The following is a 27958-nucleotide window of genomic DNA, read 5'->3' on the forward strand; positions in this document are numbered from 1 at the left end:
GCCTACTTCTCTGGTAAAATGCAAGGTTAACTTCAAGCAAAACATTTGGAAATGTAGCTGGATACATTGTATCATAAACATTAGAAATATGATGAGCAAGCATATTGTTTTGCAAAAAATACTTTGCCTTTTCACTGTACGCTCATCTACTTGTGGGGCTGCGAGCCAAATAGCATTGCACCTCTGTCATTTAATGAAAAGGAAGCTATTTTCTGTGGAACATTTTTTTGTTTCACTATGTTGAATCGAAAGATACCCCTGGACGTAACAACTAAACAGATTATCATCTGATTGGTACTATCCTTCCCCACCTACACCACCTAAAGAGGAACATCTGGGTTCAAGCCGTAAGCTCAGGAGGCTAAATACATGCCAGCCTGCTCCTATCTAGTGTGTCTGGCAACTACAGTTCAGCCTAACCAACTGTCCAGGGACATCGAGTGGTGGAGGGTCTATGATTGCGTCCCTAATGGTACTCTATTCCCTATATGGTCTGAACTTCTTTTGACCATTTGGGATCCAGCTTTATTCTCTCGGGCCATGAGGCTCTAATCAATTCTTTGGATTCGTCAGTCTTCTCAGGATGATGGCTTAAACAACTTCCATATGCCTCCAGACCAGACCAGGCCATGGTGTAATATGTCAAGCTTACACAACCAGTATGATTTCTCTGGTAGGAAATTGCATTACAATCAAAAGTGTTGAATTTTTATGTTGTATCTTGTGGGCAAGAGTTTGCTTGTAACAAATGTACTCGACAAATGTATCACAATTGCCTACATGTTATGTATTGTACAACTTCAATGTCTCATGTAACTTGTGGTCCGATCAAACTGTGTTATTTTCATTGGATGGCAGATCTGCCAACCTGTACTCATTTTGTGTACCATACACACAAAACCCCGAGTTGTGGGTTTTGACTCAACTGTCTGAAGCTGGAGCTGAACCAATAAGATAATTTGGGCGAGGAGAGAAAATCTGTCTCCCCGCTCTGGCACGCAAGTTATTAATAACTTCATGTTCAAAGTTGTGCACTCTCCTCAAACAATAGCATGAGTTTCTTTCATTGTAATAGCTACTGTAAATTAGACCGTGCAGTTCGATTAACAAGAATGTAAGCTTTCTGCCAATATCAGATATGTCTATGTCCTGGGAAATGTTCTTGTTACTTACAACCTCATGCCAATCACTTTAGCCTACGTTAACTTAACCGTCCCGTGGACGGGAAATCGATCCCAAAGAAGTTTTAAACCCCCTATGCTCCTTTGAGACCCCTCTTTCAAAGTCACTGAGTTCTCTTCTAGCCATGGTAGCCAAAATAATGGGCAACTGGACATTTTTATGCATTGATGGGATGTTACTTGCTTAATAAACTTAAGAACTGCACCCGTGTGGAAAGTACCTACTTTCAATGTACATTGTATCCCTCATTTACTCAAGTGTTTCCTTTATTTTGGCAGTTATGTCTGTCTCCTGTCTGCCCTGTCTTGTCTGTCCTGTCTGTGATTATATAAGCCTAGTTCAGTTGTTTCATATTCCAAATACAGTAGGCTAGACTTCTACATTGCATCCAGCAATTGCATTATTCCGATTTTGTCACCAAAAAAGATTAAGAAGCCAGTTTACATTTTCACTGGACTATCCACACAAACACGTCTATAAAAATGTCCCCTATATTAATTAATCATTATGACAAAGCAAAAACAGTTTTTATTAGACGTTTTTGTTAATTTTATGAAAAAAAAAATTGGAAATCACATTTACATAAGTATTCAGACCCTTTACTCAACACTTTGTTGAAGCACCAGTGATTACAGCATTTGGTTACAGCATTGAGTCTTCTTGGGTATAACGCTACAAGCATGGCACACCTGTTTTTGGGGAGTTTCTCCCATTCTTCTCTGCAGATCCTCTCAAGCTCTGTCAGGTTGGATGGGGAGCGCGTCTGCACAGCTATTTTCAGGTCTCTCCAGAGATGTTAGATTGGGTACAAGTCCGGGCTTTGGCTGGGCCACTCAAGGACATTTAGAGACTTGTCCCAAAGCCACTCTTGCATTGTCTTGTCTGTGTGTTTAGGGTTGTTGTCCTGTTGGAAGCTGAACCTTGTCCCCAGTCTGAGGTCCTGAGCGCTCTGGAGCAGGTTTTCATCAATGATCTCGCTGTACTTTGCTCAGTTCATCTTTCCCTCAATCCTGGCGAATCTCCCAGTCCCTACCGCTGGATAACATCCCCACAGCATGATGCTGCTACCACCATGCTTCACTGTAGGAAGGGTGCCAGGTTTCCTAAAGATGTGACGCTTGGCATTCAGACCAGAGACTTTTGGCCAAACGGGCTGTCATGTGCCTTTTACTGAGGGGCTTCCATTTGGCCACTTGGCCATAAAGTCCTGATTGGTGGAGTGCTGCGGAGATGGTTGTCCTTCTGGAAGGTTCTCCTATCTCTGCAGAGGAACTTTGGTGCTCTGTCAGTGACCATCGGGTTCTTGGTCACCTCCCTGACCAAGGCCCTTCTCCCCTGATTGCTCAGTTTGGCCGGACAGCCAGCTCTAGGAAGAGTCTTGGTGGTTCTAAACTTCTTCCATTTAAGAATGATAAAGGCCACTGCGTTCTTGGGGACCTTCAATGCTGCAATTTCTTTTATACCCTTTCACAGATCTGTGCCTAGACACAATCCTGTCTCGGAGCACCACACTCTGACATGCACTGTCAACTGTGTGACCTTCTATAGACAGGTGTGTGCCATTCCAAATCATGTCCTGGTGGTCTTCAATCAAGTTGTTGAATCATCTCAAGGATGATCAATGGAAACAGGATGCACCTGAGCTCAATTTCAAGTCTCGTAGCAAAGGGTCTGAATGCTTATATAAGTAAGGTATTTCAGTTTTTTACTTTAAATACATTTGCAAAAATGTATACAAACCTGTTTTTGCTTTGTCACAATGGGATATTTTGTGGAGATTGCTGAGGATTTATCTATTTTAGAAAAAGGCTTTAATGTAACTGTGGAAAAAGTCAAGGGGTCTGAATACTTTCCGAAGGCACTGTAACATCAACAAATAGGGTACTGAAAGCTGTTAGTGTAGCTAGCTAGCATGTTAACCTTATCTAACTAGATATCTTGCTAACATTAGCTATCAAGATAACCTTATCTGTTGCTTTTTGTTTTTTACTGCACCGTATTCAAAAGATTAGCCGGCTGGTTCTGGAGCTAGATTTGTCATAATCAAACATCCCCACAGATGGACACCACTGGCCTTTGACTCCGTTATCTGTTGTTAACGCCAATGTTTTGGCATCTTCCATAAATCACACCGGTGAATCCACCACGAAAAAGTTAGAATAAATAGGATGAAGCTCTGGTGATATGAATAACTGTTGAAAGATTTTGTTTTTCTACATTGTAATAGACACGGTGCAATCTTTGGTCGGTAGGCAAAAGATTGCGTACGGGAGTTGCAGCGATAAGACAAGACTGTAAATACTACCAATTGGATACCACGAAATTAGGGAGAAAAAAAGAAGAAACAGAATCTTCTGGTTTAAAAAAGTGTTCCATGTGTCAGGCGGCCAAGTGGACAAAAGGCTGTTTGGCTCATCTGTCACGAAGAGGAATAACTTTGCAGCTGTTTCTGATTAATAAACATGCCATGCTGGTTGGTGGTAACATTCAAATAAAACCGAGCCCTGAAACCGGCTTAAAATCAATTATGTCCTATTATAGCAAAATAAACCGCATTCACACTGATTTGCACGAATTGGGCATTTCAGATTTGTCAATTCAATGGCAAGTATATCATACGATGACTTGGCTTAAATCGTTGTGCAACATCATGGGTAAGCTCTAGCCATAGTCTTTCAGCTCAAAAAAATTTCCACCAGGATACATTTCTAGTCTACTGATTTGGCTACATCGTTTTATGGAATTTAAGATTCTAGGTTTCAGGAAATTTTCTATTTTAAAAATACGCAAAATGCGCCAACTTCCTGACTTCACATCAGACACACACACACACACACACAACCTTAGGTCTACATCAGCACAACTTTTTCAGAACATTCTAGGGAGAGCCCTGCCTGTACATTTAAAATGTATTTCTATTGAAGAGGAGCCAATTACCAAGTACCCATAAGACTATAGCCTACCATTCCTAAGGAGGCAACATCTGCCGCCTTGGGGTCTGAGGCCGGGAGTTCCGCCGCAGTGAAGTGCTGCTCATAAAGATTCTAAAAGTTTGGCTGGGATGGTGTTCTACTGACTGTCTTCCTGTGTTGTCTTTACTGTAGGTGGGGTGGATATTCACTGACCTGCTCTCTGAGGACACCAGGATAGGAACGGTTAAATACACCAGGAACAAGGTGAGAACACATCCATACACTGCCTGGACAAGCACTATAACCTTAACCTGTAGACCAGAATTGCGAAATACCAGGGAATAGCCTAACGCACAGCATTAGTTTTGTGAATGAATCTAGACGACTCTAGGTGGACAAAGCTGAAATATCTTACTCTTTATTTCTTTGATCATTAAAATGTTTTATCTTGTCTGTGTAGGACTCGTATTTCCTGAGTGCAGAGGAGTGCATCACGGCTGGACACTTCCAGAACCAACAGTCTAACCCCTGCAGACTCTCACCCGACGGACACTTTGGGTCCAAGTTTATCACTGTGGCGGCCACAGGTACGCTAGCTACCCATGGCTCACCTAACTAGGCTACCTGTGGCTCACTCTAAGCCTAGCGGTTAGAGCATTGGGCCAGTGACCGAGCAGACAAGATGAAAAATCTGATGTACCTTTGGGCAAGCCACTTAACCCTAATTTGCTTTATGACTGACCCTGTAAAACATATTTTCTCTGAACCTATCTGGTGTATGTGAGAAAAGTTTGTTTTTACATACAGTGCATTTGGAAAGTATTCAGACCCCTTGACCTTTTCCACATTTTGTTACGTTGCAGCCTTATTCCAAAATGGGTTGAATAATTTAAAAAATCCCCAGCAATCTACACAGAATACCCCCATAATGACAAAGCCAAACAGGTTTTTAGATTTTTTTTGCCAATGTATTAGAAATAAAAAAACGGGTACCTTATGTAAGTAAGTATTCAGACCCTTTGCTATGAGACTTGAAATTGAGCTCAGGTGCATCCTGTCCATTGATCGTCCTTGAGATGTTTCTACAATTTGATTGGATACCACCTGTGATAAATTCAATTGATTGGACATGGTTTGGAAAAACACACACCTGTCTTTAAGGTCCCACAGTTTACAATGCATGTCAAAAAACATGCTGAGGTCGAAGGAATTGTCCGTAGAGATCCAAGACAGGATTGTGTCTAGGCACAGATCTGGGGAAGGATACCAAAACATGTCTGCAGCATTGAAGGGCCCCAAGAACACGGTAGCCTTTATCATTCTTAAATGGAAGAAGTTTGGGACCACCAAGACTCTTCCTAGTGCTGGCCCCCCGGCCAAACTGCGCAATCAGGTGAGACGGGAACCCGGTGGTCACTCTGACAGAGCTCCATAGTTCCTCTGTGGAGATGGGAGAACCTTCCAGAAGGTCAACCATCTCTGCAGCACTCCACCAATCAGGCGTTTATGGTTGAGTGGCCAGACGGAAGCCACTCCTCAGTAAAGGCACATGACTGCCTGCTTGGAGTTTGCCAAAGGGCACCTAAAGGACTCAGACCATGAGAAACAAGATTCTCTGGTCTGATGAATGCCAAGCGTCACGTCTGGAGGAAACCTGGCACCATGCATACGGTGAAGCATGATAGTGGCATCATCAAGGACTGGGAGACTAGTCAGGATCGAGGGAAAGTACAGAGAGATCCTTGATGATTAACCTGCTCCACAGTGTTCAGGACCTGAGACTGGGGTTAAAGGTTCACCTTCCAACAGCACAACGATCCTAAGCACACAGCCAAGGCAATGCTGTAGTGGCTTCGGGACAAGTCTCGATGTCCTTGAGTGGCCCAGCCAGAGCCCAGATCAAACATCTCTGGAAAGACCTGAAAGTTGCTATGCAGCGACGCTCTCCATCCAACCTGATGGCGCTTGAGACGATCTGCAGAGAAGAATGGGAGAAACTCCCCAAATATAGGTGTGCCAAGCTTGTAGCGTCATACCCAAGAAGATTTGAGGCTGCCAAATGTGCTTCAACAAAATACTTAGTAAATGGTCTGAATACTTATGGGATCTTTCTGTTGTTTTATAAATTGACGAGGGACATTTTTTTTAAATACATTTTTGAACAAGGCCGTAACGTAACAAAAAGTGAAGGGATCTGAATACTTTCCGAATGCACTGTGTATATTTTGCTATCCTGGGCCTGCGCCACTGTCTAAAAGAGCAATCTGTTTACATAACATTGAGTGATGATTGGTATTCCCTGATCTTGTGATATTCATAGATCAGAAAATCCCTAGCCTGGTCCCAGATTGTTTTGTGCCGTCTTACCACTCCTATATAATTTATTTGTGTCAGTTTCGCGAAATTCGTCTTGCATCTCCTCTCAAACTTAACAGTACAGCATCACCACATAGGTTATAAATTACAGAAATATATAAAACAAATCCTATGGTATTTGACAACGGTGGTATCAACCCCCAGTCAGACTCTGTGTTACCCGCCAGGTGGTCCTGATAACCAGGTGCACTTTGAGGGTTACCAGGTGTCTAACCAGTGCATGGCCCTGGTGAGAGACGAGTGCCTACTGCCCTGCCGAGACGCCCCCGAGCTGGGCTATGCTAAAGAGTCCAGCACAGAGCAGTATGTACCGGACGTCTTCTACAAGGTACAGGAACACACACGCATTCTTAGACTGTCTAAACTTCTCAAAAGCTCAAACTCTGAAAGACACTGCACTCAAAGTCACTACCTTTTCTTTCTCACCACTAACAGACCATTTGTCATTTTAGTTCACCAAACATTTTCTTTTGGCTGAAACTAAAGGAACAAACGTTGGCATACTTGATTGAAGTTTATTATGCTTCAATTAAGTTAAATTATTTAGTTGATGAGTTAAATGGATGTGGCTATGATATGAATAAATGGAGCTAGCCAATAGTGTTGCTGGGAAAATTGCTATACTGTTACATTTCATTATTATTTTGGACGATATTTCGATACTTTGACTCCAAGAATTGATTGTTTATTTTTGCTAGGTAGCGTTAGCTAGCGCTAGTCAGTTGTACCTGCGCCAGAACTCCAGTATTTTTCATCCTATAATTTGTTCTTCATTTTAAATAGTGAGCCAACATGTTTTCAGCACTTTTATTTCTATTACTAACCTCTTTTCCATCTACAGTTTTTATTCAAGTAGTCATACCGTATTAAAAAAACGACAGCTGTGATGGAAACAGGAAGTATCAGTACAATTTTATAAATGCTTACAGATAATTTGTTAGTTCGACATGGGATCTATTTGTCTAATTAATTATGCACGAATTGGCTGTGTATATGCCTTTGTGTCAATATTGATATAATCAACTATCATATCGAAGTAAACTTGGAGTCACGTGATGATATGGTATGATCCTCCAACTATGACTCAGGAAAGCATGCAGTTTATTAGGCTACAGATTAAATAAGTTATGAACTTCACAGGGTGGTGAAAGTGCAAGGTGATGAGCTTGATGCTCCTTTCTAATGAATATTGAGGGTCTTATTCTGGTGACATGATCGATGCTTGGCTGCCATTTGACAAATTTAAAATGTATATTTTTCTGTCCATAATATTCTCATCATGCCCTCACTGTATCTGCCAGCTGTTGGCTAGAGCGCATGTGCCAAGACCAGAGTGGACACATTCGCTATATAACGCAACATGTTTAGTGATAAAACCATCAGTACAGTTGAAAATGCTAAGGAAACTCATTTTTCTGTATTAAAAAAAATAAAAAAATGTTTGGTATCCAATTAGTAGTGAGTCTTGTCTCATCGCTGCAGCTCCCGTACGGACTCGAGAGGCGAAGGTCGAGAGCCGTGCATCCTCTGAAACCCAACCAAGCCGCACTGCTTCTTGACACAATACCCACTAAACCCGGAAGCCAGCCGCACCAATGTGTCGGAGGAAACACCGTGCACCTTTTTTGCTATAGTATTCCTATTTTTCTCTTCATTGATGATTGTTCTTCCCCTCAACAGGACAAAGATAAATTTGGCAACGACATCACATATCTAGCCCGGCCTCTTCCCGTGGAGTACCTTATCATAGACGTGAGTATGATTGATTTTTTTTTTTTGCTGATGTTTCCGTTAAAACAAGAAGAAAAATTCATAAAATTCCATGTGAATTCATTGTTGCTGCCAGCAACATGGTTAACCATTGTACCTGTACTACTTTATCTCAATTTCCTTCTCATTTAACTTCTCAAAGAATTGCCATACAGGACTTCGCTGCTGTCGCTTGCCTTTCTATTCTCCATTTTCCCAACTGTTAACGATGATGACGTAGTGGTGGAGAGTCGACTCCAAAATAATTGTTTCTTAAACTCCTTGCACGTCGACTCCCATTTCTGAGTGCTAAGATTTTACTCCGAAGATTCCGTATTTTTGGAACGGTGGAGACTGATTAGTTGCCGTACTTCCGAGAACAAACACATGCATCTTTCATAACGAGCTAGCAAGGGATGGAGAGCGCAGTTTAGGCAGGATGGCCACCAGTCAAAACCGTGCTGTATCTCGCAATGGAAGGCTGTATGTCACACTTTATTGGCTTGCAATGTCTCAAATTCAATGAAGCATGGCCTATCATCAATGAATAGCCTGGGATATTGAGATTAGCGAGATGCAACACTTGGCTCTCTCACATATTCACACACAGTATGTGCACAGGTTCACTTCAAGCTGTTCACAGCTTGGTAGCCAGGGCACCAAAGCAGTGGAAAAGTTGAGCCTTCCCCTTCAATGCTCTTCGTTGTTGCGGAAATTGATCCACCAAGCTGTTTACTTTCTGCATCTACGTAAAAAAAAAAAGTGTTTTGGTTAGGAATCTTTCCTAATTTCAAGCATCCTAACTTTGTTTAAACGTTCACACCCCTAGATAGAACAAGTTCTTGCATATACAGTGCCTACAGACAGTATTCACACCTTCAATTTTTCTCCATAATTTGCTGTTACAGTCTGAAGTTAAAGTTGAGATTTTGTCACTGGCCTACACATAATAGCCATAATGTTAGTGGAATTATGTTTTTAGAAATCTTTACAAATTAATAAAAAATGAAAAGCGGAAATGTTTTCATTCAATAAGTATTCGAACCCTTTTGTTATGGCAAGCCTGAAATAAGTTAAAGTATACAAATTTGTCGAACAAGTCACCTAAGTTGCATGGGCTTAATCTGCAATACTAATGTAAAAACATTTTTTGAAAGACTACCTAATTTCTGTACCACTCACATGCAGTTATCTGTAAGGTCCCTCAGACAAGCAGTGCATTTATAAATGTATTTATAAACATCAGCAGATGTCAGTGTTTATACAGAAATCCAGTCTAAAACCCCAAACAGCAAGCAATAGAGATGTTGAAGCACGGTGGCTAGGGAAAAACTGCCTATAAAGGCAGGAACCTAGGAAGAAACCTAGAGGAACTGGGCTCTGAGGGGTGGACAGACCTCTTCTGGCTGTGCTGGGTTTGAGATTATAAGAGTACATGGCCGTTAAGGCCAGATCGTCCTTCAAGATGTTTAAACATTCATAGATGACCAGCAGGGTCAAATAATAATTTGTGGTTGTAGAGGGTGCAACAGGTCAGCACCTCAGGAGTTGTCTGTTGGCTTTTCATAAGTGAGCTTTCAGAGGTTGAGACAGCAGGTGCAGGGAGGGATGAAGAGGGGGAACCAGAAGACAGGAGAACTTCATTGGATGGTGACCCTAGCCCCCTGGCACATAGACTATTGCAGCATAGATAATGGAGGCTGGGACGGGGGGTCAGGGGACCTTGTGGCCATGTCTAACAATACCCCCGGACAGGGCCAACCTGGCAGGATATAACCCCTCCCACTTTGCCAAAGCACAGCCCCCACACCACTAGAGGGATATCAACAGACTACCAACTTTCTACCCCTACCCATAGCCCACGAATATCTCTACCGTATGAGCAAAACCAGACAGGAAGATCACGTCAGTGACTCAACCCACTCTAGTAGAGTGCTGTGCTAGTGTCAGACTCCACTAACCTGGCAGGCTGGCTTAACTGCCTGCTGCCTGGCCTGCACCCTATCTCCTAGAAGAGTTAGACAGGGCTCTCTGTTGATAGCACCCCTCCAGCTTGGATGGAGTTGGTCACTCCTCAGCAGGTTTGGCCCCAGAAGGAGGGCCAGTTATCTACAAAGTTTTCAACCAGCGATTTTATTTATTTATTTTCATTTAACTAGGCAAGTCAGTTAAGAACAAATTCTTATTTACATTGAAGGCCTTGAAACAGTGGATTAACGGCCTTGTTCAGGGGCAGAACGACAATGTTTACCTTATTGGCTCGGGGATTCGATCTAGCAACCTTTAGGTTACCTGCCCAATGCTCTAACCACTAGGCTACCTGCCGACCCATGTAGCCCAGTGTTGTGCGAGTCTGCTGTAGAGCTCATCACTCCCCTTAACTGGGGCCCAGAGACAATTACTCAATGCCAACACGTCTTTCTAGCTGATTTACATGAAGCTATGTTGCCCTTTGACCTGTTTCATCCTAACACCGTTGGTGCCAACATGGATAACAATATCCCTATACCATCTACACTCGCCAGTTTTAGCCTCAGCCAGCACTATCTTCAGATTAGCTTTTATGTTGATATCCCTGCCCCCTGGTAAACAGTGTATGATCGCTTTTAAAGTCTAATATTGCGGGGAATGGAGCTTTCAAATTTGTCAGAGCTAATGGTAGATAGGTAAAAAAAATCAGACATTGAATATCCCTTTGATCAAGTTATTAATTACGCTTTGAATGGTCTTAACAGTGATACAGGTGTCTTTCCTGACTCCGTTGATGGAGAGGAAGTATTAATGGCTGTGATAGGAGAGAATTGAGGATGGATCAACATTATAGTTAATCCACAATGCTAACCTAATTGACAGTGAAAAGGAAGCCTGTAAAGAGTACAAATATTCCGAAATAAAGTAATACTGAAAAAAATGTGGCAAAGAAATTCACTTTTTGTCCTGAATACAGTGTTATGTTTGGGGCAAATACAACACATTACTGAATTACCTCTTCATATTTTCAAGTATATTGGTGGCTGCATTGTTTTATGGATATTCTTGAAGTTAACGACTGGGAGGTTTTTCAGAGTAAAAAATAAACGTAATGGAGTGAAGCACAGGCAAAATCCTAGAGGAAACCTGGTTTAATCTGCTTTTCACCAGACACTGGGAGATTAATTCACCTTTCAGCAGGGCAATAACCTTAAACATCAGGCCAAATCATTGTTGCTTACCCTCAAGACAGTAAACATTTCTGAGTTGCCGTGTTACAGTTTTGACTTAAATTTTCTTAAATCTATGGCAAAACCTGAAAAAGGTTGTCTGGCAATGATCAACCAATGTGACCGCTTGAAAAATTTTCAAAATAACATTTTGCAAGTGTTGCACAATCCAGGTGTGGAGAGCGCTCTTAGAGACTTACCCAGAAAGACTCAGCTGTTATTGCTGCCAAATGTGATTCAAATATGTATTACCTCAGGGGTGTGAATACTTCTGTAAATGAGATATTTCTGTATTTAATTTTCAATAAATGTGGAAATATTTCTAAAAACAAATGTTTTCACTTTGTCATTATTTTTCCCCAACTCAACAAAATGTGAAAGAAGTCGAAGGTTATTAATACTTTCTGAAGGCACTATAGGTAATTCATCAATGATATTTTGTGATGAGTAGCGGTAGGGCAGATTTTAGAGTTTAGCAAACTTAGCAGGGCCAGTCAACTAAAATAAGCCTCTGTCAATCAATATTATTCCATTTACATTCCCCATACCTTCCAACTAGCAAGTTCATATACACGTTGTTTTCAGAACATTTTGATTGCTGTGTGTGTTTACGAACAACTAAATGGTCAAACCGAAACTTTGCCCAATGATGTCAGGATGATGTCTTCCTCTTTCCACAATAATGTCATAAAATGTTGACATCTCCATGCCATGCAGCCATACATCTACCACCTCACCCTGGGGTGGTGTTAGCCAATGATGAGCCAGAGAAAATAAAGAGAACTAGATAACTTGCCAAATATTTATTGCCATCTGAGAGCACTTAATTCCTTCTTGTATTGTTTTTTCATATTGACATCTGTTTTCTTGGCTCTACATCTCACTGATGTCAGAGGGAAGGCGCGTGCTCTCAAAGATCTAACTCGTTTCCAATCAGTCAACTCTTCTTCGCTCTCCTTCCTTCCATCTCCATCCAGATAACCACCACGTTCCCCAAGGACCCCCAGTACACCTTCTGCTCCACACAACGCTTCCCCATTGAGAACAGAGACATCCTGGGAGAGACACAGGTAATCATTATCACACGCACACCATTCTGCTCCACACAATGCTTCCCCATAAAGAACAGATACATCCTGGGAGAGACTTGCTCAATAACACACCCACAGTAACAAACAAAATGTTATATTTGTTTTGCTTCAGTAGCCATATAGTGACCTACATACTTCTCTCTGTTTCAGAGCTTTCAGAAGGCTCTGTCATTTCCCCCGCTGACCCTATAACCCTCTTTGGCAACAGCCATACTTTCTGCTATGTTTCAACCTGACCTGATCACATGTAACTCTGCCGATGAAAATTAGTGCTCATGTTTAGAGTCCCTGGGCTATGGGGGGGTTATAGGAAATTATTACTCTCGATCATATTCCATGTTTTCCCCTTTCTGTGTGTGTAACAGGACTTCCACAGTTTAGCTACGTACCTGTCCCAGTGCACCTCCACTGTATTCCTGGACATTGTGTCGGATTTTCACCTACTCATCTTTCTGGTCACCAACGAGGTCATGCCTCTCAGAGTAAGTACTGTAATGCCACACACACTCTTTTCCACACATCATACAGATTTGCGCACACACCAAACACGTTCGAGCACAATGTTTTGGTTTGTTGTCACGCTACAAAAGGTTCAGATTATCACCACGTTTATCCAATGTGGAAGTGATTAGTGTCGTAGTCGTCAGGATGTTTTTCCTGAGAATGTCTTTGATGGCGGTTAAATACATTACACACTTTACATAATAACGCTTCACCATCTGGGAGTCTGATGGATGAATCTGGGTTTAGTGAATGACAGAAGAATGCTACCTGCCCCAATGCATAGTGCCAATGGTACATTTTGGTGGAGGAAGAATAATAGTGTGAGGCTTTATTTTATGGTTCGGACTAGGCCCCTTAAGTCCAGTGAAGGGAAATCTTAACGCTACAGCACACACTGACATTCTAGACGATTCTGTGCTTCCAACTTTATGGCAACAGTTTGGGGATGGCCTTATCCTGTTTCAGCATGACAATGTCCTCGTGCACAAAGTGAGGTCCATAGAGCAAGTCCCCGCAGCAACGTTCCAACATCTAGTGGAAAGCCTTCCCAGAAGAGTGGAGGATGTTACAGCAGCGAAGGGGGGGACCAGCTTAATTTGAATGCCCACGATTTTGGAATGAAATGTTCAATGAGCAGGCATTCACATACTTTTGGTCATGTAGTGTACTTTTGGTCACTTTAAAATACAGTGCCTTCCAAAGTATTCATATCCCTTGACTTATTCCACATTTTGTTGTTACAGCCTAAATTCAGATTGGATGAAATATATATTTTTATCACCCATCTACTCACAATACCCCCTAATGACAAAGTGAAAACAAGTGTATATAATTTATAGAAAATTAAATACAGAAATATCTAACATGTAAGTTTTCACACCCCTGAGTCAATACATGTTTGAATCACCTTTGGCAGCGATTACAGCTTTGAGTCTTTCTGGGTAAGTCACTTAAGAATTTTGCACACCTGGATTGTATAATATTTGCACTTTGTTCTTTTTAATATTCTGTCAAGTTGGTTGTTGATCATTGCTTGACAGCCATTTCCAAGTCTTGACGTACAGTACCAGTCAAGAGTTTGGACACCTGCTCATTCCAGGATTTTTCTTTATTTTTACTATTTTCGATATTGTAGAATAATAGCGAAGACATCAAAACTAGGAAGTAACACGCATGGAATCATGCAGTAACCAAAAAATTGTTAAACAAATTGAAATATATTTGAGATTCTTCAAAGTAGCCATCCTTTGCCTTGATGACAGCTTTGCACACTCTTGGCATTCTCTCAACCAGCTTCATGAGGTAGTCACCAGGAATGCATTTCAATTAGCAGGTGTGCCTTATTAACAGGTCATATGTGGAATTTCTTTCCTTAATGCGTTTGAGCTATTTAGTTATGTTGTGACAATGTAGGGGTGGACAATGTAGATGGCCCTATTTGGTAAAATGCCAAGTCCATATTATGACAAGAACAGCTCAAATAAGAAAATAGAAATTCAGTCCATTACTTTGAGACCTGAAGGTCTGTCAATCTGGAAAAGTTCAAGAAATTTGAAAGTTTTTTCAAGTGCAGTCTTATAAAAAGACACGGAGTTGCCTCTGCTGCCGAGGATAAATTAATTAGATTAGCAGCACCTCAGATTGCAGCCCAAATAAATTCTTCAAAGTTCAAGTAACAGACACATCTCAATGTCAACTGTTCAGAGGAGATTGCGTGAATCAGGTCTTCATGGTCAAATTGCTGCAAAGAAATAACTACTAAAGGACCCCAATAAGAAGAGACCAAGAAACATGAGCAATGGACATTAGACCGGTGGATATATGTCTTTGGTCTTAGTCCAAATTTGATATTTGGTTCTAACAGCTGTGTCTGTGACGCAGGGTAGGTGAATGGATGATCTTTGCATGTGTGGTTCCCACCGTGAAGCATGGAGGTGATGGTGTGGGGTGCTTTGCTGTTGACATTGATTTATTTAGAATTCAAGGCACACTTAATCAGCATGGTTACCACAGCATTCTGCAGTGATACACCATCCCAACTGGTTTGTGCTTAGTGGGACTATCATTTGTTTTTCAGTGGGACTATCATTTGTTTTTCAACAGGAGAATGACCCAACACACCTACAGGCTGTGTAAGGGCTATTTGACCAAGAAGGAGAGTGATGGAGTGCTCCATCAGTTGACCTGGCCTCCACAATCACCCGACCTTAACCTATTTGAGATGGTTTGGGATGAGTTGTACCACACCGGGAAGGAAAAGCATTCAGCATTCAGTTTATGTAGGAACTCCTTCAAGACTGTTGGAAAAAGCATTCCAGGTGAAGCTGGTTGAGCGAATGCCAAGAGTGTGCAAAGCTGTCATCAATGCAACGGGTGGCTACTTTGAAGAATCTCAAAATATATTTAGATTTGTTTAACTTATTAAAAAATATATATTATTATTACATGATTCCATGTGTCATTTCATAGTTTGGATGTCTTCGCTATTCTTCTACAGTGTAGAAAATAGTAAAAAATAAAGACAAACCCTTGAATTAGCATGTCCAAACTTTTGACTGGTACAGTATAATTTCAAGACAATAAAAAAATCAAACACTGTTATTGCAGACAGTGAGTCCATGCAACTTGTGACTTGTTAAGCTAATATTTTCTCCTGAACTTTAGGCTTGTCATAACAAAGGGGTTGAATACTTATTGACTCTTGACATTTCATGTTTTCATTTGTTACTAATTTGAAAACATTTCTAAAAACACATTTCCACTTTGACATTATTGGGTATTGTTATACATTTTAAATTCAGGTTAACATAACGAAATGTGGAAAAAGTCAAGGGTTGTGACTACTTTCTGAATGTGCGCTGTATGTTGTATAACAGAGTTATAATGATCTGTTCATAGGACAGCATTGGTCTGCTGCTGGACGCGGTGAAGACAAAAGACGAGGAGCTGGCTCAGACTTGGAAGAAGTCTGAGCAGTGGGCCACCATCGAGCAGCTGTGCAGTAAGTACCACTGGCCATCAAGGAGGGCGCTGACATGCCTTAGTTGAAATTATTACATTTCTATAGCTGTTGAGAAGAGATGGATTGGATTTTAAAGTGATGGATGAGTTGAACTTGTCTTGCATTAATTTCAGTTATCCTTTATTGACCACAAAGATCAATTTGGAATCAGCTCATTACATGTATCATTCCTTCATACAAAAATAAGTCTGAAAAGTAATCGCTGGTAAGTCACCTTTCTGTTTTCCCTTAACCCTGACCACTCTCTTCTCTCCTCAGGCACGGAGGGTGGGCAGCCATCGGGCCCTCAGGAGTTTGGTGCCATGGGCGGGGGTCCCTCTACCCCAGCTTCCTCATCGGCCATGTGGTCCTGCCTCCACTGCACCTTCATGAACCAACCAGGCACAGAGCTCTGTGAGATGTGCAGCCTGCCGAGGGGTTAAACCCCATCCTTCCTGTGGCCCCCTGCCCTGCTTCTCAATCCCCTCCTTTACTACCCTATGTCCAGCCCTGCCCACCTCCCCGCTTCCTTACGCACCAATGACATCATTGCACCGGGATTGGATGCTGCAAGCAGCTGTGTGATTGGATGTCTCCTCCTCTTGGCCCCTCCCCCTGGCCCTCAGTCCCTCCCATCTCAGACTGCTAAGGAATGATAAGCGCAAAATGAAGGCACTAGTTTACAGCAAATGAAATTATGTAACAAAGGTTGACTGTGTGCTCTCAATCTTCTCTCTTTCTCTCTCTCTCTCTCCGCCGTGGCCTCTGACTGAGACTGGCTGGGACATGTTTAGGTAAAAGCACTTTGGCATCAAGTCTTCTTCCCTATTTCTCCCTATGGCCCCTGATATTCTTCCATGACCTGGCTCCCCAAAAAATGTCTGCTTCAGGACAACGGCAAAAGAAAGACTAGAATTTGGATGTTATATCCCACTCACACCGACCAGTGCCCATCCCCTCTTGCTGTTATGACTTATTCTGGAAATTCTGTTGTGTAAATAATATACATTATTTGAGGAATGATTGATGCTGTTTATTTAATTACATTTAATTCCTGATTGTAGCTACAGTATATATCTGGACTTTTGAAACAGTTTGGGTCAGTTGTGTGCCGTCAGATGCTACAGTTCTTGTAGAACTCATCATCCTCCCTTACAGTTGACAGTTATCAGACAGTGACGGTCTATCTATAAGATCTCTTCATTGGCCCAAGCTTAGAGACGTTAAATGTATCTATCATACACGGTCTCATAAATCTAACCTCCTTTATTTAGTGTTTTCTGTTGCAGGAGAGATGTTTGTTCTCAGTTGCTCAGGCTTTTCCCCTTGGTTGATGCCCTGCCCTCAGGAGTAAGTTTGGGAGATGGCCTTTTGGGTTATATTTCTAATTTGAATTAGAACTGGCGTACATGCTCAGTATTGGTTATATCTCCAGTTGAAGCTTATACTGTTTAGTAGACCATGCCTGTTTTGATGGCAGCTTTGAGATGCTTACTTACAGTGTAGGTAGTTAACCCAGTATCTCCCTCTTTCTCGCCGTAGCTTTTTCTGGCCTCTGTTGTCCTCTTTCGACTGGCGCCAGTCCAGAGGGGCCAGGGCGTAGAGAATGGGTAATATCTTCTCTGACGGGCCCCCTATGGATCTCCATCACTCTGCCTTCAAAGACTCCATAGGTCACAGGTCAACAGTGGGAGAGAAAGATACCTTAATGGTCCATGCCTTCCAGCAGGCCAATGTGCTGTGCACCTGGGATGGAGAGGAAGAAAGATGGTGAGGGGAAAAAAAGATTGCCAAGAAGGGGGGAGAAGGCAGGCAGTGTTGCGCTCTGGGTGTGTGTGCTTCTTTTACATAGAACCAATATTTCCCTCCACTAAAAGCTGTAAAACTGAACTCATTCCATTGGTAGTAATTTGATGTCAAATAACTGATGTCCACCGCACAATCAATTCAGTAGGGAATGTTTCCCCTTCTCATGCCCCCTTTTTGAGATGCAGATTACAGTGATCCAGGTACACTATAATGTCTAATGAGAATATGAATGGGTTAGCGGGTATCATTGACCTTTCACACGAGCACTTATTCCACAAGAGCTCTGTCAACACTGGGGGGTTGTGTGTTACTTCACATATATCGCTGATTCAAGGGATTCAGCTTTATATGCTTGAAATAAAGCGCTCAAACCTTTACACTGCTATTTTGATGGCATTCAACTAAGTCATTGGTTTGATTTTCTTTTTTGGTTTGATTTTACTCTTTTACATTGTAGAAGTCAGATTTGTCCAACAGATACCTCAATTTTTTCCAGCCTTCAAGTATTTCCTGAAGAGGGGCTTTATTCAAAATACGTAGCGAGTGTCCCAAGAGGTTGGGCCTGTTACTTGAATTTTTCATCCATTTTGGGGCTGCTATCAGGAAATTGTCATTTTTAAGTTAAAAAGAAGAGGGGGGGGGTGGCGGTCATAGCTTTCAAATTATGCTATTTATAAAGATTTTTTTATAAGAGCTTAGAAGTAATTTTCATTGAAGTGAGTATATATTTTTAGTTTGTAGATTAATTTGAGAATGCTTTAAGGTTATTTTGCCTGTTTCTATCCCTTTCCCTCTGTGAGAAGATCTGAAGATCTGCTGATGCCATGCTAACGGATTGATGAACAGTACATAACACATGTCCTAGCTCTGGTCCAGGGGGTTACATATGGCTTGCTGATGAAGCCGCACGTAATGCCCTGGACCAGAGCTACAAAAGTCCCAATTTCCCGCTCAGAGCTGAAGAATTGGACCCTGAAAGAAAGTTATATGATACTGTACACCTGGATTTAAATTTTCAATATCAAAAATACCAGTAAAACAATAAAAAATAATTCCTATCAATGGAGCAGTGTTTTATTTTGTTTCGCCTTATAAGCCTGATATGGTTTCTTCATAACTACTTTACAGCTGAATTTGCCCTCTTAGGGAAGTGGTTAAGGTTGGGGCCTATTTAAAAGGCCATATGGTGCGTGGCCTCAGAATGCATGTGTACTCTGAAGCACAGTGTGATTTTTGAAGCAGGACCTCCACCATTGCTCCCGAGTGGCGCAGCGATCGAAGGCACTGCATTCCCTGGTTCGAATCCAGGCTGTATCATATCCAGCTGTGATTGGGAGTCCCATAGGGCGGCGCACAATTGGCTCATTGGTTAGAACGTTGGAATTGTAACCGAAAGGTTGCAAGTTCGAGTCCCCGAGCTAACAAGGTAAACATTTGTTGTTCTTCCCCTGAACAAGGCAGTTAACCCACTGTTCCTCAGCCGTCATTGTAAATAAGAATTTATTCTTAACAGAATTGCCTAGTTAAATAAAAAATAAACTCTTTCCCCATATTCTTTTGAAGTCTTTACAAATTGGTGTTTTTCTGATGTGTTATTTTGTTCTCAACTGGTCCATGAGGTGATGGCAGTGAATTAATGGCATGACAATGGGCCTTAGGATCTTTTCACGGTATCTCTGCATTCACAAATTGCCATCAATAAAATAAAATTGTGGTCGTCTGTAGCTTATACCAGCTCATGCCATAACACCACTGCCACCATGGGGCACTCTGTTGACATCAGCAAACCGCTCACCCAAACAAGTCACGAGGCACACTCCCTCAACTTGGGACATCTGTGGCATAGTGTTGTGTGACAAAACTGCACATTTTAGTGTGCGCAAGAAGCACCTGTGTAATGATCATGCTGTTTAATCAGTTTCTTGATATGCCACACCTCTCAAATCGATGGATTATCTTGGCAAATGAGAAATGCTCACTTACAGGTATGTAAATAAGTGCTTGAAATTGGAGAGAAGTAGATTTTTGTGTATATGGAAAATTTCTGATTTTTGTATTTTTTCAGCTCTTGAAACATTAGACCAACACTTTACACGTTGCATTTATATTCTTGTTCAGTGTACTACTTTTACTTTGTTTTCAAATGCATATAATTTTAGCCATAAAGTCAAGATAACGTATTGATATGATAAAATAGCCATGAAGATAACATAAGGAAGTGTAATGTCCCTGCTTCCAATTAAATCCACTACTCTATCTTTCCTGCTGGCTTGATCATTCTGTTTTATGAGGGACCGGTGAATGTTATGAAGCAGTCATTTATAGGTGAGGGTTATCGTCTTTGTGCAGATGGAGATACTAGTCTCAACAGGACCCAGGTGGGAAGCAGATGTAGCACAGGCAGGATCGCATTCATCACGCACCAAATGGAAATAACACAGACAAACAAGGTGGGACTACGTGAACTTGGCCAATAAGAAGCACTAGTCTGCACTACTGAACAGGAATGTCCATGAAGAGGGGTGCTCTTACCAGGCAAGTCAGTTAAGAACAAATTCTTATTTTCAGTGACACTGTTCCTGTTCAGGGGCAGAATGACATATTTGTACCTTGTCAGCTCAGGGGTTTGAACTTGCAACCTTCCGGTTACTAGTCCAACGCTCTAACCACTAGGCTACCCGGCTACCCGAGATGGAATGTGCAGGAAGAGAAGAGGTTAACTCAGTTTCAAACACTAGTGAGATATTTATACATGGTACTACTGGTTTATGGGACTACACTTAAGACCCCCCAGGGAACCCAGTTTAGGTAACCTTGGCTACTATCGTACAATGAGTATTCCTCCACTACTGTGGATAACGACCCTCACTCACTCTTACTGTTATGCCCCATTTGTAGTTCTCTTGTGATAAATTACCATTTATGTCACATGCTTCTCACAGAGGTCATAACATGGGGTCAAGTATGACAGAGAAAGGAAGAGAATGCTGAGGTTAAACAATTCTAATAACTCATTCCAACCCAGTCCCTACACATTCCTGTAGATCTGAAAGTAATGTAAAATAAGGTACAGATACTGGATAAGCATTATGGTAAATGGACAACCGTAATAGTGATGCATGATGTGGGTGTGTTTTTTCTTAGGGGGGTGGAGACATGGATGACACCCTTCCCTTGGCAAGACCTCAGTGTAGGGGAGGGGACATACTGACTGCCGAAAAGTATATAAGCAGGTCCCTCTTATCGATGCTCTACAAACTTGCACTGCTGTGGGATTATTATCAAACACTGTGACTTATTCGGGACAGTTTTTTTGAACGAGCAGGTACATAGTCTGTGTCTACTTATGTATTCTCAGCAAAAAATAATTGGTGAAACATACTGTGAGAAAATAATCAGGTTATTACACATTTAGTGTAAGACGGTAGAATGGATGTCTGCAGAGCAAGTTAAACTGGCATAATTATATCAGTTCAGGTGTAATGTATGATATGTCTTATTCTGACTTGAGGATGAGGACTACAGTGGCTTTGCTGTGCCTGGTGGCTCTTTGTGCAGCGCAGAAGAGGAGGAGAACTGAACAGAACTCAGAATGGGACTACAGGACAGAGGGTGAGTGGCTGCTGGTCTGTTCTCATTTCAGAATCAGAATCACCTTTATTCACATTTTCAAGTACATTTCCAGGTACCAGGAATTTGTTCAAATGGTGCTGACCACAATAAACAGAATATACAGACAAGATATATAGATGAAGAATTTCCTCACAATCCACATACAGTATATAGATACAGCAAAAACAGAGCAATTACACATTCTGGTTGGCCCCTCTGAGCATGTGAGTCATCCTCAGCAGTCACAATTTGCTTTCTCTGTTATTATTGCATTCCTTTGTTGCTAATGTATTCTTTAGACATGATGCGGACAGGGTAGCCAGAAATCAGCACAGGGATTTTGAAGAATTGTTAGAAGTAGAACTAAGTACAAAACACTATCAAGAAACATTAACCAAATGACTACCCTCTTCCCTGTTCATGCCATTGCAGCAGAGAAGGTAAACACTAGAGTCTGTGCCAACCTCACCCTGGTGTTGGACAACTGGAAGTTTGCCATCATGACCCAAGTCAAAGACCTTCTCCTCAACGACCACAGCACTGTGCTGCCTGACTACGGGAGGTGGGTAGAATCCGTTGTAGATATGTTTAGTAGGTATTTAGATCAGAAGTTCATTGGTAAGCTCGGAAAAATAACATACTGTATGATTTGATAAATATAAATGTAAGATACTTCACTGTATCTATTACAAAGCCCATTACTTTGGAAATGTACCTTTTTAGCTTTAGTCTTTGTTAGTCAGATCCCTTTGTTATAACAGACACAATAAGACTTTATAACATAGAACTTGTTTTTGAACTGTAATGAACTCCCGCAGCCTCCTCGTTACACTTTTTCCCCCTCACCCTATCACTCCCTTCCTCCAGGATACCTCCTCTATCGGATGCCCTAGGAGACCTCTACAAGGAATTCAATGCCCTGAAGGAGCGCCTGGGGGAGCTGACCACCAAGTTTGAAGGCGTCGAGGCATTCGTGGACGACGTGAGGGCAGGAAGAATCCCTTCCCAGAGAAGAGCAGAGCCCCGCCCACTGACACCAGACGAGGAGAACCAGAGCACCATGCTGACCGGAACTGGAGACGGAACCGGTACCAGCACTGGTACTAGACCACAGGGACGCAGAAACCGGGTTGTGGTCCGGAGAGTCAAGATACCTGCTGATGGTGCCCAGGTCTAAGGGATTGGACTGTGACCACAAACTTCAATACACTCTCCACCTTAAACTCAGTGGTGAAAATGACACTCTTTCTCTCTAAGCACTCAAGAATTATAAAAAATAATGAGCTGGCTATACAGTAAAAATGTAATGCTTTCCCCATTCCGTCAATGAACTCAAATTGTGGGAGACAAGTTGTAAATATTATTTGGCTATTTCTCATTTTTACACGAAATGTTGGTGAGAATGTTAACCTGTGGATGAATCTGATAACCTCTTTGTCGATAGGTGGCGCCACAGTGTATCCAATGACTATATTTCAAGTTTGTGCCTTGCTTCAATAGGGTTTCCTGTGAGGGCTTGATTGATCATTTGATATTTTAACAGTACAGTCATTTATCATGTGTTGTTTTTATCAGATTATTGTCTAATTGTACTATTGTATTGGCCTATCATCACAGTTTCACATCTGCATATGAATGATATTATTGATATAATTTCTTTTGATCTGTAAATTATATAAATATTTAACCTTAATTGAGCTTTTCTTCAAAGGATGAAGTTACCCCTAGGCACAGATCTGGAATCAGCATTTTACCTGAAAATAGGCATAGGCCTACATGTATTAGGGGTGCCAAGCATATCCTAGATCCGCTGCTTATTGCAGACATAATAAAGGTATTCTGGTTTAGTTACGGTTGAATGAATGTTAAATAATGACAAACATTTACAGAAAAGGCGCTTTAAAATGAATGCGTGTAAATCATAGTGGGCGTGACTGTGAATATGTTTAGGTTTCTATTTGGGAAAAAACACAGGCTCAGTTGGTAAGAAATGAAACTGAAAGGCAAAACTTAAGGGACTGTCATACACTGACCTACCCGCTTTAAATGAAGATAACTTTACGTTCACATGTCCAGTTATACATGCAAGATGTTTCGCGACGATCCCTCGAGTTAGGTAAAGGGTGGAGTTTATGAATGTTGGCAGGTGAGCGTTAGAAGGTATTAGCAAATGTATCTTACTTTAGTGGTTGTATTGCTGCAACTGACATGTCTGAATAGTATTGTAGCAAAGAACAAATTTGTCAGGTAAGGAAGTGCCGCCTGTTTTCTCACAGCTTTTTCTAGTTGTAGGCTGTGATGTTACCGTTTATTAGAAATATTGTTTTTACAGACAATTTTTTTTTTTGTCTATAAAGAGACGGTCAATATTTTGACAAGTTAAATACGCATGTATCTAGTAAATCTTTAGAGGGAAATGCAATATTTTTAATGACATTTTAAATAAGTAAGCAAGCAATTTCTTAGGAAATAACTCCCATACTCATAACTGGGAGATGAGAGTCAAACAGAGAAATCGAGGAAACAGAAACTTGGCGACTTCCATCTGACAAACTGATTGAGGAAGTAATTTTACTGCAGCTATATATGAGGCTTGGCAGCAACGGCAGCGCAGTTGTTGCTGTTTTGTATGTTCCCTAAATGTCTAAACATAGTTTCTTTCTGAAGTAGTTAGATATTGCTTCTATTAGAACATTTCATTTGTATTATTCTCCATCTGTAGTGAGAGATTAAGAGAGTGTCTTTAACGTCCAAACCTACCAGAGAGGATACACAACATACAGAGCAATATATACCGGTCTGGTGGGCTGGCCAGCAGCTCTTCAGATGGAGCTTGGTTCAGGTGACCGTAGTCCCCAAGGAGATCATGGGTCCTTGTCCCAGCAGTGCCCTGGGGTGCCAACAGGGAAACTTCGGCACAACATGGAGTTAACTGCTGAGAAGGACACTGTCACGAAGAGACCCAAGACAGAGGGACAGCAGGTGACACATGACCACCAACCACCTTTCATTTTTACATTCTCTGAGGTCATTAAAGATCCCATGGTACTTATCATAAGAGTAGGGGTGTTAACCCTGGTGTCCTGGCTAAATTCCCAAGCTGTCTTTCATACCATCATGGTCACCTAATCACCCCCAACTTACAATTGGCTCATTCATCCCCCTCCTCTCCCCTGTAACTATTCCCCAGGTCGTTGCTGTAAATGACGTGTTCTCAGTCAACTTACCTGTTAAAAAACCTGTTCTCTACCAACTGACCACACGGGAACCCATGTGCCTATGTCTTTCATTGTACAATCATTAACAATAAAACTAATGAAACAATTTGGGTAACAGTACATATTGTCCTGATTTAAAAGAGAAACTGACATTTATTGTCATTGCTGACTTTTTTTTGTTATCAACAGGACCAAACAAAGTCTCCCAGAAGAGATCAGGATATGAAGAAGAAGACAAGGAGAGGCAATAGAAGAAAAAATAAAGGAATGAAAAATCAATCTGACAAGGATCCTCAGACTCAGAGTACACTGGAAAAAGGGCAGATGGAGACCCAAACCAACCAGGTGTGTCAAACCTTGGAAACACAGACACAAGAACACAACCAAGACCAAGACCAACAAGCTGAAACCAGTCAACAACAAGACCAGTCCATGCATCAGACTAATGATACAAAACAAACACATGTCAAGGATGCTAAGAGAGTTCACGTCCAGACTCAAACAAATAAACCTAAAGGCAAGAACCGGGCAACTCAGACCCCTATAGTTGTTCAGAACACACAGCAGACACAGACAGAACCCTCTGATTCCACTCAGCCAATGACAGATGAACATGCTGACACCACTCAGCCAATGAATGAGCAAACACAGAACAGCGATGGAGCAGGCAGTGATGGAGCAGCATCAGAACCACCTAAGAGGGAGAATCCAAACTCTACCGAAGAGGTAAAGAGTAAGCCCGAATCAGGGAAAGGGGTACAACATTCAGGAGAAAGCTCAGGGAGTCCCGCAGCCTGCCAGGTAAAACAGGGAGTCAAATTAACTACCAAGTCTTATGTAGAAGCTGCAGCGGAAGATAAAACAAAGACTCAGAAGAGGTCGAGTCCTCAGACTTCAAATCAATGCAAAAAGGATTCCAAGAGTAGAGGATGTCGGTAAGCTGGCAATAAGCTTATGGCATGCTGTTATTACCTGAGTACAATGAGTATCAACACATGACGTGACACACAAATATACTGTTATTACTTCTTTATTACTGTAACTAGTCACTCAACATTTTCGGTCTTCTTTTATTTTCTCGCCTTCATCAGAGAGCGGTCCCCAGTAAGGATTCCTCCTGGGACTCCTATGTTCACCTTTCATATCTATGCTGTGCTGAACAAAAAGTTCAGATTCAACCAAGAATATGACACACTCTTGTTATGTCATCAAGGTGAAACTCATGCGCTTGAAATGACTCATTTCGTGTGAGTATGAATACTTTTCTCCTTACTGGTGATGTTGGATTGATGAGAATATTTTACTGTTTATCGGCTACATAAATCACACAATACACACATGGTGATAATTATCATTGTTTGTAAATCAGTTTTTAATTTATTCTTTAGAGGTCTATGTCAGCAAGGCTATCTAATAGAAGCAAGTCTCTCAGTACCGGAAAGCTCAATACCCAGGGGACAAATGTTGACTTACCAATATCGGGTGCAGCAAAGGCAGAAAGACATTGTGGAGATAGCCACAAGGAATATTCAAATTCCAAATGATTTACAAGTAAAGGGTAAGAGGAAAACATTTCAAATCTATTTTTAGAAGTTAACGGTTACCTTGTATGTTACATTGAGTATGATACTGATTATTCATCATTGTTTCCAGAGTTGCACCTTTATGAGGGTCACATTAATCGGCTGGAGTCATGGTGGTCCTTCCAAGGATGGTTAGATGTGTTCCAATCAAAAAGAAAGGGTATGGCTGATGCCTGGCAAGCCTCTGCCCATCTACTACTAGACCACATTTTACAGAAATGGGATCCACCCAACCAGGAGAGCACTGTGCAGTTTGCTCAGCTCTTGCATCATTTCCAGAGGAGTTACTCCTCAGCTGTTCAACAGGTGGTCTACCCAGGATATTTCAATCCCCCTTTGGTTAAGGTGAATGGGACATTTACAGTGTGTAATGATATTGTAATGGCATTTCAAGAAAACAGTATGACCATTAGATCCAATACCACACATTCAACATTTTCATTATTTTTCTCTTTTTTTTGGAATAAAGGTGTCAGAGTTGATTTCTGAGCATTTGCTGCAGCTGTTGCATGCTGAGTCCCAGGGAACATCGCAGAAGAGCCAGACTGTCAACAACCCTCTAGTGTTTGGCTTGTCTTTGTTCAGAGTCTGCCAAGCTTGTCAGATAGATCTTGGGGTGAAGGGCTGGGCAAAACTATGCTACGTAGTATCCTCACACACTGCACTTGACAGCAGAAACATAGAGGAAATTAGAAATGTCTTCTCTTTTCCACAAAAGTGAGTTTCAGATGCAATGTTTATATTGTGTTGTTTGATTACAGCAACCCTGTTTATATGTCGGGTGAAATCTGTTAATCTGTCTTTCTTTGTCTCCACAGCCTTGTGATTGGTATGATCAACTACTGCTCACAGAGGCTGGTCTCAGAGCTTCCCCTGCTCATTCCTCTACTGCACACTCTCATACAGCCAGGAGCAGACGCTGGCAGGCTTGGTCCTACTATAGAGGAGATGAACTGGGCTGGGCTTGAAAATGTTAAGTACACCAACTTCAGAGAGAGGATCAGAAGCTTTTCTGACAAAAGAAGGTTTGTCCAATTGTCCCTCAAAGTGTCTCAAAACCCTATTTGAGTGGTCCACAATGTGCTTTTTAAAATCTGCATTGTGAATAATTGTATCATTGTGGAGTGAAATTTAACCAAAAATATGACTATTTCTAACTCTGCATATATGTGTTCAATTAGACTATTATTCCAGATAGTTCACATTTCTTCTTTTCCTCGGGAGAAATACTTGACAGTACATTGACCTCAAACATGCATAACATTGATGACACTTTCCTCTTTGCAGGATGATGCTCACTTTGATCCAGAATCACATTTCTGTGGCTAAAGAGATGCCTCTGGTTTGGACCAGCTGGCTGTCCCTGGTGGCCTTTGAGGACCTTCCAGAATTCTCCACCCTGAAGAGCATACCTCCAGAACACATAATCCAGAGCCTGCTGTACAGGCTTCGACAGTATGGGGAGAATACTGATGTCAAAACACAACAACAAAATGTAGAGGTAAGGTATGGATGATTAATGTCTGATAGGATTACTCAGTTAAAGAGTAGTGCTATTGCGGTGGATCTTTAAATATTCATTTGTGACATTATTATTTCAACTTCCAGGTTACTCAAAAGATCCTGTGCGTTGTACTGGAGAAAGTTGAAGAGGAGAAGGAAAGGTATTGTAATTTGAGATCTGTGAGCGTGAGTCGTTTGAGTGTTATATTATTCTGCTA

The 27958-nt window shown here is 41.5% G+C and overlaps 2 protein-coding genes across 11 annotated transcripts in view; both read left to right on the forward strand.

The window, feature by feature from the left end:
* Window positions 1-18886, forward strand: part of LOC135512070 (nuclear protein localization protein 4 homolog) — a 33463-nt gene extending 14577 nt beyond the window's left edge. The window contains exons 10-18 of one of the 2 annotated variants that reach the window (XR_010451363.1): window positions 4287-4358; window positions 4555-4681; window positions 6638-6798; window positions 8151-8222; window positions 12397-12489; window positions 12876-12992; window positions 15913-16015; window positions 16295-17785; window positions 18628-18886. Coding sequence is in view for 1 of the 2 variants with exons in the window: in XM_064933700.1 (XP_064789772.1) it covers window positions 4287-4358; window positions 4555-4681; window positions 6638-6798; window positions 8151-8222; window positions 12397-12489; window positions 12876-12992; window positions 15913-16015; window positions 16295-16458 (909 nt within the window). In the remaining variant the exon portion in view is untranslated. Of the gene's footprint in view, window positions 1-4286; window positions 4359-4554; window positions 4682-6637; window positions 6799-8150; window positions 8223-12396; window positions 12490-12875; window positions 12993-15912; window positions 16016-16294 lie in introns of both variants that reach the window. The other variant, XM_064933700.1, reaches the window with a different exon arrangement.
* A 4495-nt stretch (window positions 18887-23381) lies between these two features.
* The window catches only part of rnf213b (ring finger protein 213b), a 77918-nt gene continuing 73341 nt past the window's right edge, over window positions 23382-27958 (forward strand). For 7 of the 9 annotated variants that reach the window (XR_010451365.1, XR_010451367.1, XR_010451368.1 and 4 more), the window contains exons 1-10: window positions 23382-23683; window positions 24159-24418; window positions 24844-25589; window positions 25746-25901; window positions 26043-26212; window positions 26308-26582; window positions 26707-26954; window positions 27056-27262; window positions 27525-27738; window positions 27846-27901. Coding sequence is in view for 3 of the 9 variants with exons in the window: in XM_064933701.1 (XP_064789773.1) it covers window positions 24263-24418; window positions 24844-25589; window positions 25746-25901; window positions 26043-26212; window positions 26308-26582; window positions 26707-26954; window positions 27056-27262; window positions 27525-27738; window positions 27846-27901 (2228 nt within the window). In the remaining 6 variants the exon portion in view is untranslated. The remainder of the gene's footprint in view (window positions 23684-24158; window positions 24419-24843; window positions 25590-25745; window positions 25902-26042; window positions 26213-26307; window positions 26583-26706; window positions 26955-27055; window positions 27263-27524; window positions 27739-27845; window positions 27902-27958) is intronic. The other 2 variants (XM_064933702.1, XM_064933703.1) reach the window with 2 other exon arrangements.

The sequence above is a fragment of the Oncorhynchus masou genome, chromosome 24 (genome assembly GCF_036934945.1).
Source record: "Oncorhynchus masou masou isolate Uvic2021 chromosome 24, UVic_Omas_1.1, whole genome shotgun sequence".
NCBI lineage: Eukaryota > Metazoa > Chordata > Actinopteri > Salmoniformes > Salmonidae > Oncorhynchus > Oncorhynchus masou.